The sequence below is a fragment of the Castanea sativa genome, chromosome 12 (genome assembly GCF_040712315.1).
Source record: "Castanea sativa cultivar Marrone di Chiusa Pesio chromosome 12, ASM4071231v1".
In the NCBI taxonomy this organism is placed as follows: domain Eukaryota; kingdom Viridiplantae; phylum Streptophyta; class Magnoliopsida; order Fagales; family Fagaceae; genus Castanea; species Castanea sativa.
In genome coordinates, this window is record NC_134024.1 from 29,648,961 (window position 1) to 29,663,506 (window position 14,546).

The following is a 14,546-nucleotide window of genomic DNA, read 5'->3' on the forward strand; positions in this document are numbered from 1 at the left end:
TACACTGTTTACCCTGCTTATCGATCATAATTTCTATAATTCTCAAACATGATGGAATAGATGAGCTACAGAAGTGAATATGAGACTAATGTATAGCTTATAATGGGAAATTTCAGCATGAAGACTGAACACAAGATGGATCAGAGCAGATATGCCTTAACACAAGACGGAGCAAAGCAAATATCATGCACCTCAAATGGAAATACATCAAATAGTACATGCTGAGATCCCCCACGTAACAGTTGAGAGTGAGATCTTGACTGTCATGCACAATGGCAAACTTACACCTTTACATTCTTAGTCAAGTGTTGCAGACTACATAAGTGAGCACATCCCATTCTAGAGTCAAAAATCATACTGAACAACTTGAGATTCTGTCAACTTTGGTCCCCACAGAGATGAAACAAACCATATGCCTCAAAAGTGAAATCGTATGGGAAAGCAACACCTCCTAATAAGATCAAGGCATAATTAATTTGCAGCAGCAACCAGTGCAGAGCGGGCTCGTGTAAAAGAAGCAATAAGCGATCCAAGTTGCAACCTATCATTGCACGCAAGACTCAACCTGTACCTGCAAATAAAAACCAATAAAAGAGAGTAATGCAATTGAAGCCTCAGGAAGTCCGAAGTCAATTTCAGTCCACTTAAACAGGTCCAATGAAATCCTCCAAAAAGAAAAAAGTACCGAATTCTTATTGATGTAATTTCAAGTAGCTTATTTGCTAAAAGTGAGACAAAAAACTAAAAGCTCCCAGCCAAACAGCGGTGTTCCAGTTAAGTACCACATTTGATGTGTGCATTGTGCAAAATCACAACTACTGAACTACATCCCTCAAATGTTTAATTCATGGTTTATCAAGTCTAGTAGAACTTGAACAGAATTTGTAAGAGATTAAGACGAACCAACAAAAAATTTAATAGTATTAGTCATTTTAGTCAACATCTTTTTTTGTGGGAGAGAATGAATGCAATACCGAAAATGAATGCACAGTACATGCCTTCACTAGCCAATATCTGCTAGTAATGAATTAATGACACATCAGCTATACATGTTAGTATAACTATCTAGATCCCACATGGCCCCCTTCTCTGGTGCCAATGGTTTGAAACTTCCATTGCATAGATCAAAGTCTAGATAATAGCGGACGGTAAAAAATGCAGGCATGTTAAATTGAATATATATATATATATATATTCTAGATGCAATTTTAGATGTACACATCTGTGAACTGATTTATTGTATCATGGACACTTACACGCATGGTTACATCACTTACTGAAGTGAAACAATGATGAAGTTCAACATCTACTTTTATAATTGAGAACAGAAATAGCAAATATGAAAGAGCAAGATATGGGAACATACTCTATATCAGCCATATCATTAATTAACTGAACTCGAATATCCGATGGCATTTTGATCTTGAAAACAAACCTGTTAGAACAATGCAGTGAAGATGAGATCAACTAAATAAAATTAACAGTGGACACCTGGCATAATGAACAGCACTTACATTGTCACCTCTCTCACAATATCTACCAAGGCCAATCCTTTCCTTGTCTTCATTTCAGATATTCCTATCAAAGTTAAGCACAAAAATAAATAAATTAATGGATGGGGAAACAGGAACTTGTACAGAAATGTCGCTAGTTTTAACCATAGCAGAATATTTTTAAATAAAAAATAAATAAATAAAAAGAGGGGGTTGTGGTGTATACGTTTGAAGCTCTCTGTAAAAGATTCATTCAAAAGCCAGTATGATATCTGCTCAATGTCTTTGGGCAATGGATTTCCAGTGCACAAGTATACAGCCTCTTCTGTTATCTGCTGAGAAGCCATATGTGTTGACTGCATACATCAAAAAGATATTGACAATGTCTTTAGGACCTGTTCACAAAGAAAAAACAAATACTAGAAAACAAACATAACCCAGAATTCCAATGTCAAGAACCCACGATGAGAACAAAGAAAGTAAATCTGTATTATCAAGTACAAGGGCTAAGATCTTTAACAAAAAAAAAAAAAGTATAAGGGCTTATTTTTGCTCTTTAGGGGGAGAGAGATTGAAAAGCCACAATAATGGGATGCAGATACAAGAACAGTTGATAAAGATTCATAGAATGCTTGCTTGTCAATGTTTTCATGCATTGGCACAAAGCTTAATAACATACGAGTCATGAGCATTTTGAAGCAAGAAACTCTAGAAACATCTTTCACATTCTTTAGCAACAATGGGCACAAATCCTACCACTAGCAATTTCAAGTTTACCCCAAAACATATCACATTTCATCCAATCAACATATGGCACAATTATCCATTTTCTTTCATATGCTGTTTTGGCTATGATAAGTTGTTAATCAAAATAATTTGAATAGGAAAAGAAATTTGAGGGCCACTTTGATTGGTCAAACTGATAATCATGATTACCCACTGAACCACCAACGTTGTGGCCATATTTCTGTTCTACACATTCAATTTGGCAATGTTACTGACCAATAACAATGATCATTTGAGCATCCAGTACCATCTTCTACGAAATAAATTGCATACTTAACACCTTTGTAACAACCTATCATCTTCCTAATCCACGTCTGTAAGGAACAAAAATAAAACACCCTTCCCCACCATCTATACTCCCAAACACACACATAGAGACAACAGCATCAGCAAAATTTGAGGGGGGTAAATTCTTATAACCTGCAAAATATTCAGAGCCTTTCTCATATCACCATTGCTAAGTCGCACGAGTGCCGCTAAGCCAGTTTCGGGTACATCAAGCCTAGCCCAATGACAAAAATTGTTAAAAGGCAAATCATTAGTTAGTAATCCAAAACAAAAATAAATAAATAAAATTTATAATGTAACATAAGTACTCTGGCATCATTTATCAATGAATTTTCAATGTTATTAAAGCAAAACAAAAGGAGTGGCCATCCAAGGGTATGGTAGTATACGAGCCGAGTTGAGTATTAAAAGATCAAGATTGGTTCATTTAATTTTATTTTAAACATGAGTCAAACTCAATCTTACCACCAAGCTAGATAGGTTGTTCAAGCTCAATCTTTTCTTGTCAAAAAATTTGAGCTTGTTCACAAGCTACTTGATTAACATATCCTTTATAAATCAAATACCACAGCTAATTGTTTTTACTATTTACAAATTTATTCTAATAATAATGCTCATAACAATTCCTTGATGAATAATAATGCTTTATTAAAAAAAATCAGTATGCAAGAAATATACCAAGTAAATAAGAGGAGTCATGAAAGAGAACAACTATCAATAAACGTAAGCAAGGATGGAGATGACTAGTAATCCTATAACAATTGATGCATAACACTAGAATCCAAAACATAAATGTAATTAATAATTACATTTATGCCGAAATCCTCCCACAACAGTCCATCAAAAGTTTCAAGATAATACAAATGTAATTAATAATTAAAAAACAATATACTTACTTTTCAGCTTCTATAACATGTTTGAGTCGCTCAGTTACATGAAAAGAATCAAGAGGAGCAAAACGAAACCGAGTACATCTTGACTGTAGTGCAGGAATAATCTTGTTGACATGATTGCAAATAAGTGCAAACCTAGTGTTCCTTGTGTATTTTTCAATCACTATACCACAAAGCATAATAAAATAGGTGTATGAGTACAATGAAATGGAGCAAAAATTAAATAAAGTGCAAGCGTAACAACTTATACAGTTATACCTCTACGCAAGGCAAATTGTGCATCCTTCGTCATAGCATCAGCCTCATCTAGTAAGATCAACTTTACAGATGCCTTTGCACTGTTAAAAAACAAAACTATTTTGTAATCAACTACAGGAATGAAGTACATTTCCCCCAGTGACTTTTTCATGCCAAGAAGCAATATACCTTGGGTCTTGCAAAATTGACAAGAATTGAATGTGAAATGCAACATTAGAACTAGAGCACAAACAAATAATTTAATGGTCATACAAAAACTGGCCAGCATACTCTATCACAGGATGTAACAAAAACTTTAAAACCCCCAGAAAGTTGAAGAAATGCATGATGTTTAGTCAGCTTTGGCAATCTTATTACTGTCTTGCAGATTGTATAAATTATATAGGAACTCTTCTTCACACTTTAAAGCAGTTGTCAAAGTACAATCAGAAATAGGAATGGATAAAAAATCAAAGAGTGTTGAAGGTCCCACAAAACGCCAGTTTCCATTGTTTGCGTTTATAGTAACATTTAAGGGCAGGGAACGCATTATAACAAATTAGCCCAGATATTTAAGTTCATTTACAACTCAAAACCCAGTATGAGGCATTGCTGAATTGATGAAATATACACAGCCCGAGTGGACACACTCAACATCAAAGGAATATAAATTTTAAAAAAAAAAAAAAAAAAAGATAATGAGTAAAATGATGAAAGATACCCAAATGAGAAGCTTTGAGTGCTTGCAAAATCTTGGATTTGTTGTCTCACAACATCAATTCCCCTATCGTCGGATGCATTGAGCTCCAGAATCATATTGTGGTATTGCGCTCCATAAAGCTTGCGCGCCACAGCAAGGATAGTCGACGTTTTACCCGTGCCAGGTGGTCCATACAATAGAAGATGGGGCAATCTGTTCTCGCTCGTCAGCCTATCAACTATTTAAACCCAATAATTAAAACAAATATATAAACAAATCAAAATTTAAGCTCCATTGTCTTTTTTCTTTTTTCTTTTTTCTTTTTCTACCATAATTTGGTAAAAGAAATAAAATGATAGAAAAACAACATAGACGTAAAGCTTGCACTAGGCTCGTTTGTGTATAATAAATTGCTCTCTTGCGTCCTAAATAAGCAACAAATCTTAAAATTCAATACCATTATGTTTTCCTTTCTTTTCCCAAATTTTCTCAGCAACCAAACAAATTGAAACATAACCCTAAAATTTGACAACGGAATTGTGATATAATTTACTACGCTCTCCCTAGACTTTCCAATTTCCTGGAGCAAACAGATCACTACAGCAAGAATATAGAAAACCCTAGAGAAACAATAGGCAAAATCGGACTCGTCCAAAATGCAAAGTCTCTCTACTTTTTCTTTCCGAACAATTTTCTCGGGAACCAAACGGAAAATTTTAAAAAAAAAAAATTTTAAAAACACGGACACGGACACGGAGAAACCCTAGGAAATGAATGAGAGAGAGAGAGAGATACTAAACTGGTATCGACAATGTCGCGGTGAGCAGCCACGTCAGCGAGGGACTGAGGGCGGTACTTCTCGACCCAGGGAGTGGCTTTGGGTTCGCCAGGGACGACGACGTTTTTGCCCTTGTTGTTGCTGTTGCTGTTGTTGTTAAGCTTGTTGTTGTTGTTGTCGTCGTCGTCAATGTCCATGAGAGAAATTACCTCCGTCATGATGATAATTTTATGGCGTTGTTGGATTTGGGGGCTGTGTTTCTTCTTCTTTTTTTGAGAGTGAAGAAGAGGAAGTGGGAGTGGGAGTGTGTGTGAGACGGTGACAAAGCGGGGTTCTTTTGGCCAATACAAATGAATGGCGCCAATCATATATTTGAGGCCCGATCGCACACGGTTCGTGATATTACGTATTTTCAAAAAGTCTTTTAAACTTAAAAACTGTTGTTCAAATATAAGTACCAAACGGGCCTCATATTTTTTTTTCCTTTATTTTTTGTTTTTTTTTCCAAAGTAAGAATGAGAGAAGATTTGTTGAAGTTCACGATGATGTTTTTTTTCCATTTTTAGTAATAATTTCGTTAATTGGCATGGTTTTGAAATATTTTAGCAAATTAGCATCTCAAGTTTGTTAAGACTCAATTTTAATGAAGGAAATCGAGTCTAATACACTCTATTAATGTTTTGGCAGAGGCTGATGTGGATTTTTTGTATACGTGGAACTCGAATCTAATACACTCGATTTATGTTTTGGAGAAGAAATATTACACAACTAGAGAACACAGAGAAGGAGGAGAGATTTTTTTGCAAGTAGGTTTGGTTTTGCATGTAGAGAGTTCCTTCAATGCCCAAATGCAAACACACATAATTGCCCAGATTCAACAAGGAACAAGGAAAAACAAGAGGAAAAAAAAACACTAGTGAAAAGATTTGAAAAATTAGTGCCGTTATGGGCAACAAAGCTACTTCCTCTCCTCTGCCAAATTACCAAGATCGATTCGGGTATTTATTTTGGGTTTTGTGTTTGGTTTTGTTCTTGGGTTTTTGGGACTGGAAGTGGAAGAGAATGGTGTTGTTTGCAGGAATTGGTGGTTTTTTCTTTAGAGGGAGAAGAAGAGGTTCAGAGAAGAAGAAGAAGAATAAGAGGATCGGTTTTTTGGGTTCTGGATTTGTTTCCATCGGTGGTTTCTATGTTTTCTAGGTTCTAGGTTTGCCTCCACCATGTTTTATGGGTTTTGGTGGTCTATGTTTTATGGGTTTGGTGTTTTGGTTTTGTTTGAGGGAAAAACTCGAGTTCCACGTGGATAATACTCCACCTCAACACTACCAGCACATGGAACTCAAGTTGCTATAGCGAACTCAAGATGTTAATTTGCCAATAAGTTTAGAAACGATACTTACTAATTAATATGTTTGAAAATGGTGTTATATGGCAAATATGGCCTCACAATGATGAACATAAAGAGTCTTCAAAAATTCAAAGAATCTAATTGAAAAAAGAAGTGTGTCTTGGAGCTCAATAATAAAATTACAACTAGTCACTAACATGTGCGATGCATGAGAATAGCTACTAAATGAGTTATAGGGGGGAAAAACCATTATTTTTGAGTTGCAGTAGTAAGCAAAAATGCATGAGATAAAATAATAATAATAAAAATGGCAAATTACACTTTGGCCAACTGTGGTTTTTCCAAAAAAAACACTTTTGCCTATCAAGGATTTAAAAATTAAGAAGTCAGTTATGTTTGTCTCCAGTTATCCACCTTTGTTAAAAACAATGATAAATTTGTATTTTTGCTACCATTTTATGTCTCTCTTCCCTCAAAACATAAAAATCTAAAAAATCAAGAGAAAAGAAGATCTAAAAGTTAGGTTTTGTAAAAATTAAAACTAACTTTTAGATATTTTTTCTCTAACCTTTTAAGGAATTCACTATCCCATACTTGAAGTTTAAGAGTCTTCATGTTTAAAAGAACTTATAAAGTGGATTTCATCCTATTGTCCTTGGCTTCCATGATCTTAGATTGGTATCTCTTCTAGACTCTTGTAAAGGGTATATTGCAACCCATAACTATTAAAGTTGCAACTAATAGAGCAAATGATCTCAAACCTAAATTTGTATGTAGAATGTAGATTGCTAAGGATATTTGTGCAGGCAACATCCATATTATGTTTAAGGGTGAGTTTGGTTGGGCTTTTTGAAAAAGTGCATAATGAAAAAGTTGAGTTTTCAAAAAGTGCATAATGAAAAAGTGATTTTTCAAAAAGCTGAGTGTTTGGTAAAAGCTATTAAAAAGTGTTTTTTGAAAAAGCTGAGTATTTGGCTAAAACTATAAAAGTTGCAGTTTGAAGGATAAATTACCAAAAAGAACAATGTATATATAAGGGAGTTTATTTCATACTTAAATCAACTACTTCATATACTTACTAAATAATAATAATAATAATAATAATAATAAATTTATATTATTGGTATTATTTTAATAATGTTTGGGCAATTATTCTTTTTTAGTGTCATAATTATTTGTTATTACCATTAATGACTTCTTATTAATATTAATTAAATCTAAATAATTTTCATCATCATGAAGCATAAAATGAAAATGTAAAAAGACGATAAAATATACACCAATAATCCAAGTTTAAATTGTGCTATATAAAAATGTAAAAAGATATAAAATACATACCAATAACCCAAATATAAATTGTACTACATGATATTATATAAAAAAAAATACAACTACTAATTATTACCCCCCCAAATGGAATTTGCAATGGAATCACGAAGAACCACCATCGCAGGATCTGTTAAAGATCCTGAGTTCTGCTCATAACTGCTACCTGCTTCACTATTACGTTCTCTTCTAGAAATTGAATCTTGATTGGCATTTATGAACTCCCTATCATCCCTATCATTTAGTCTAACAAAATTATGAAGAGCCATAGTAGCAGATACAATAAGTATTTGGATATGGAATGGAAAAGATGGCATGTTTCTAATAATTCTCCATTTATTCTTCCACACACCAAAAGTGCGCTCAATCACACATCGAAGAGATGAGTGAGCATGATTAAATTTTTCATATCTAGTTCTAGGGCTTCCACCTCTCCTTCGAAAGTCCTGAAGATGGTATGATATCCCTTTGTATGGTGCCAAATAGCCTTTCATCATTGGGTATCCAGAATCAACTACATAATATTTTCCTAGACAAAAAAATTCAATTGTATTAACATACACACAATATGTCATTATAATGAACAATTGATTAACCAATTACAAACCTGGTGGTGGGTGCGAAAAGTTCTTACTTTGTTTACGAATAGTATCAAGAAAAATGTGGGTGTCGTGTGCTGCACCTTCCCATCCAGGCAAAACAAATGTGAATAACATATCAAAGTCACATGCAGCCATCACATTTTGGGTTGGATATCCCTTTCTTCCAAAGTATGGAATGGACTTCTCAGTAGGTACAATCGCTATCACATGTGTGCCATCAATCGCACCAATGTAATCCTAATAAAAACATTAATAGTTTTCAGTTTCACATGCATTGTATTATCTTATAGATAATAACACTTGTTCAAATATACAATAGTACACATACTTTGAAATGTGGCCAATAAATTGGATGGTCTTGTATTTTTGTTGGAACTTCACTAAAAGTTGGATCCGAAGGCTTTACATATGCAGCTGCAAAGCGAGCACCCAACAGAGTGATCATCTTCTCAAAATGTCTACTTATGGTTTCACCCGAATGCTGAAATAATTCTTGAACCATTCAGTTACATGTTCCATGACCAAGTATCACTAAACAGATTGCCACTAACTCTTCTAACCTTATATTCCATGAATGTTGAAGTCCAAAGTCATGTTGTAAAACTTGACACAAATTATGAAACACCTCATTTCTCATTCTAAACATATTGTAACACAAATTCTCATTACCTTCCATACAGCGTCTCAGCCAATCCCACCCTGTTTGTTCAGAATCATAACAAGGAGTCTTATTAATGTACTTATTGAAATACGTCATAACTGCTTCACAGGTAACTGTCACAAGCTGGTAAAACTCCTTGTCAGAATCGTCATTACTATCATCATCATCAGAATCACCGTCACTGTCATCATCACCGTCACTACTTTCACCATCATCATCATCATTGTTATCACCATCATTATTATTGTCTGCACCATCATTATTATTGTCAGCATTGTCATAATCACCACCATCATGATCATCACAATAATTTCTATAATCCCCATCCATTAATAGTTCCATAAAATGGCCACTCTCATGAGTACCATTATAATCATCCACATTGGTTTAAGCTACACAACAAAGTAACAAATACTCAATCAAGACAATTCACAACATACCAAGACAATTCACAACATTAAGTACATAACACTGTAATGAAAATTTCAAATATGTTTACATTACACATATATTAGTCCAAAGCTAATACTAAATATCACATAACTTAGTTTAAAGTTAATACAACATAGCAAATACAACATAGTTAATACAACATAGCTAACTTAGTTTAAAGTTAATACAACATAGTTAATACCACATAAGGTTAGTCACTTCTTTTGGTTATAAATCATTGCTTGTAGCCACTCTAGCTGTGACTCTGGGTCCTTGAAAGTTAGGAACATTTCCCTACATGACTTTTTTAGTAAGATAATGGAAGCTTGAACCACAAACGTACTTTCCACTCCAGGAAGTGCTCTCACAATCGCCATTACATTATCAATTGAACTTGGTGACTCTCGAGAAGTACCTTCAGACTTATTCTGACATACAGTTATTAATTGACTAATACGATTGTCCAACATTGCAACTCCTCCTATCTTCTTCTTTTTCTTCTGTGAGGGTATTGATTCACTAGCTCGCTTTTGTCCTGAACTACGTGATTGACTAGTATGTCCTTGCTGCAAACTATCAATGTCTAAACTCATGTCACATTGGTTATCCTTAAATTCAGAGCTACCATCTGAATCACCAGCACCCTCTTTTGGCATTGTTGGAGGTAATGTACCTGAAGAAGGGGTCCATGCAGCTACCCCAGTTGCTGCAACATCCCTAAACATTATCTCAAGTTGTTCTAGATTCTGTGGACCTTTCTCTCGAAATTTTTTAGCTTTGGGTAATTCCTACAAAATGTAATTGTAATTTCACTCATATAAGAATAATATTAAAAAAAAAAAAACTATCTCCAACTAACTACATATTAATAAAATACTCAACTCACCTTCAACTTCAGGTCCCACCAATAATCGGGAGCATCAATCGTTCCCTTCACTGCATCCCAACCTAAACCTGTGTCAAGATTCCTCAATTTTTCCCAAACTCTCCAATCACCTTTTAATACATCCCACCTACTTTTTAATTGGTCCTTATCATAGTTTTGACCGGTCTCATCACAAAATTTGGTCACCAAATTGAACCAACCTTTGGTACTAAAGCCAACACCTTTTGTTCTATTCTCGGCTTGAATTTGTTCCACACAAAGGTTACAAAAAGTAGTTGTCCACGTTGGATTAACATCCCAATCTACTCTAGCCTTTTTTACCTCAGGGTTGGAAGTGGTCTTTTTACCCATCTATAAAGTTAACCAACCATAAGAAATGCAAAAAATAGAAGATTGCAAAAAATGCAAAAAACGCATAATCAATAACATAAAAAATAAGTTTACACTTAAATGAGTGAAAATAATTAAATATGTGTCAATTTGCTCAAGTAACTAGTTCATATTTTTTATTATGTAGTGCATTCCTAGAGAATGAGAGTGAATTATCTTCATTTAATCTTCCAAGTCATCAAACTTGATTCTTCTCCAAAAAAAAACAAAAAAAGTCATCAAACTTGATATTTATGTCAATCTGTTGACTCATTTTTATGTGTTAATGAGGGAAGTACATTTATGTCCATCTATTTATTACCTATAAGTTGTGCACTAATTATGTATATAAAAGGAATATATATATATATATATATATATATATATATATATATATATATATATATATATATATATATATATGCACACACACATATTGTTATAAAAGTTATTTATGAAACAATTTATTGGAATGCTCCGGCGATGGCGCTGCGCTGCTGGCGATGAAGCCGCTGGCGATGCGATGTACTGCTGCTGATGGGGCATGCCCAGCAGCAGCAGCTGATGCAGCTGCTGTTGCTGCTGCTGGGCAGAGGCTGGAACCAAGTCAACCAAACAACAAATGAGAACAATTTTTGAAATACTCATCTGCTCTCTTTTTTGACCCAAAGAGACAAAGGAGGAAAACCATGGACAATTTTTTTTCTTATATTCCCTAAATTTCTCACATAATAATTTCAACAAAACTTTCAACTTCAAGTACTGAAAGTTCAGGGTTTTTTTTTTCTATGCAATAATGAAAACAGAAAGAAACCCAGTGCCTAAAACAATATATAATTCACAGCTTTACAATCAAAAAGCTCCTATATTGCACAAAACTAGAGAATTAAAGAGAAAGTTAGCAACACATAAAACGCAAAATTCACAACAAATAACTCAGGATTACACAACTCAAAGGCTATTCTTTGTTGGATTATCATACATCAAGGTTTCCTTTTTATGAATTTTGTTACTTTTAGGTCTTGATGTGCACTTGTTGATCTAGCTTGCACATCTTAAACATGGATATTTACTTAAGATTAGAGACACAATCATGATTGAAACACAAGCTGTCAGAAAAGAATACTGATTCAGACATGTGATGTAGAAAAGAACACAAGCTTTCTGAATTTATAAACCTAAAATATACGATTATGCCAACATTAATATATATAATCTTAGTTTAGGTTTGTTGGTTCAACCCTTTCAATTCATGTGATAGCTAGCGTAAAGACTTTCATACACATTCAGTGCCATATAATAATTAAGAAAAGTTCAAACCCGTGAAGGTATATGACTAATAAATATGGAATCCACAATGTATAAAGTTTTGAAATTGTAGATAGTGGTCAAGACAAAAGATCAAATACATTTTTGGTAAGTAGATCAAAGATTAAATACAAAATACAGTAAATTTTTGGTAAGTAGATCAAATACACCCTGTTTGTTCAGATCTGAAAAAAAATTTCCCACACTCGGTAAAAAAAAGAAAAAGAAAAATTTCAGATCACTGTTGGTACCTGGTGGTTTTCGGTAGCAAATCAGTATTGCTTGGTGCTTTTTTGATCAAATGCGTACCTTCAAAAAGACTTTCTCAGATCAGAAAGTCTCATAAATAAATTTTTTAAAAAAATTACAGATCAGAGAAAACGAAGAAAGCAGAAGAGGAAGAAGAAGAAGAAGTCACGGATGACTTACCACAGAGAGATCGATAGCAGCACAGAGAGGGCAGAGCAGAGAAGAGATGAGAGGAATGAGGGTCAGGGATTTCAGCGGAGCAGAGAGATGAGATGAGAGGGTGATTCGGTAATTTTAGGATTCAGCCCAACGGATAGCTGAAAACGTTGATGGACGTTTTGCTTATGGACCTCCAGACCTCCCTAAACAGATTCAGCGTTTTTGCCTTGGCCCAAAATGCAACTTTTACCCAAAAGTTGCGTTTTTGCTTCACCAAACACCCAAAGAAACCCAACTTTATGTAAAAGCTGCGTTTTAGCCCCTAAAAGCCCAACCAAACGGGCACTAAGTACTAAATGAAGTCTTTGATTCTTTGGATATCTACTATCATATAGTCTATGATCTCTCCACTAGTGTGGTTCTGGCAGGATTGACTCGACAGAAGTAAGCCTTTTTTATATATGTGAGATATAAGAGCAACTCTAAGGCGAAGGCAAAGCAGGTGTGCCCCAAAAATCCATTGCCTATGTGCGATTGTCTTAACCATTTTGACACCTAAAAATGCTAGGTTCAGAAGAATGGTTGTCAAAATCACGATCTATATTGTAAGATTACATGATTTTATGATCTCACCTCACCAAAACGTTTAAGATCGCACTAGGATCGTAAAAATGGTAGGATCATATAAGGTCGTAGGATTGTATGAGATCCTACCAAAACATTAATTTTCGGTTTTTTTTTTATGAGATAAATTTTTGTGTTTGATGAAGCTTTAAGGGTTTTTATTTTTCTATGTTGTGATGGTATGACTTTATATATATATAAAATTATGTTAACCTAAGCAATTGTTTTTTAGTTTCTAATTCACTTGTAATCTAAATGAAGGAATGATTCATCGTTTCTAAATAAAGAATTTATATTAGTTTTGCTACTTTTTAAGCTATAATTTTGTTAAATTTGTGTGATCAATATACTAATTTGTGTTCTAATATTACTAAACTGTTTTTCTTATATATAATTTTATTAGTATGCTTGTATTTGTATATTGATTGATTGATCGATTTTCTTGGGCATGCTCTGTAATTGTTGTTGAGTGTAGTATAACTTGAATAATTAAGTATGAAGTTGCATCTTGATCTCTTTTACAGGTCTAGTATACAAATATACAACATATACATAGATGATGAAATGGATGATGTTGATTATGACAATGGTTATAAGAACCCTAGAATGAAAATAATTAAATGTTCACTTCACCTTAATATTCATCTTACTTTTGGATTTCATATTTTAGTTAGCTAGTTTTCATTTGATAACTTATTTTGAATTTTAAACTTGGAACTTGACTTAGAAAATATTATATGTGTTGATAAATATTTTAGTATTTTTTTTAGAGATAATTACAATATGCTGCTAACCCCGCAGCTCGAACCTTTTCCCCCTCTAGACCCCTAAGCACTTTGTGCATAGGGATGTGTCAATTCAGCTACAAGGCTTTTGGCAAATATTTTTGTATTTGGCTGTTAATTAAACGTCTATCGAACTTTTTAGATATATTTGGTCAAAACTTAAATATGTTTGTTTTGTTAATATAAACGTAGCAATGTATGACATGTATATTATATCATACGATGCAAATTTTTGTTTTTTATGGATAAATTCACAATTTACTTGATTATTCAACTACAAAGTCATTATGAATGTGTTTTTTGATTTAAATCTAAAAACATGTAGGATCTTACAATCTACAATCCAATCCTACGATTCACGATCTTACCTACCTCCCACGATCTTACGTAGGATCCCGATTTTGACAACCTTGGTCAGAAGGTACCCACTCTCTAAACTATTGGTACCCAACAACAAAAGGTGGATTGAGTCACGAGAAGGTAACAGTTTGGACAAGAGTAGCTTTACCATATAAAGATATCCTCTTGAATTCTAAATATCCATTAGTTTTTCCATAGAGAAGTGGTTTGGCAATGCCATTGGGGGCATTGAAGATGATACATGTCTAAAATTTTATAAAACCTA

General features: G+C 33.9%; 2 protein-coding genes across 2 annotated transcripts; both read right to left on the bottom strand.

Moving 5' to 3' along the window:
* Positions 1-125: 125 nt before the first annotated feature.
* On the bottom strand, positions 126-5,543 carry LOC142618636 (replication factor C subunit 3). Its single transcript, XM_075791585.1, has 9 exons — positions 5,198-5,543; positions 4,419-4,635; positions 3,719-3,798; positions 3,464-3,623; positions 2,700-2,781; positions 1,720-1,849; positions 1,515-1,578; positions 1,367-1,435; positions 126-571 (listed from the first exon to the last, which is right to left on the bottom strand). Exons 1-9 carry the CDS (start codon positions 5,541-5,543, stop codon positions 472-474), a joined length of 1,248 nt encoding a protein of 415 aa, XP_075647700.1. The 3' UTR covers positions 126-471.
* Positions 5,544-9,756: 4,213 nt separating this feature from the next.
* On the bottom strand, positions 9,757-10,778 carry LOC142619044 (uncharacterized). Its single transcript, XM_075792121.1, has 2 exons — positions 10,428-10,778; positions 9,757-10,329 (listed from the first exon to the last, which is right to left on the bottom strand). Exons 1-2 carry the CDS (start codon positions 10,776-10,778, stop codon positions 9,757-9,759), a joined length of 924 nt encoding a protein of 307 aa, XP_075648236.1.
* Between the last annotated feature and the right edge of the window lie 3,768 nt (positions 10,779-14,546).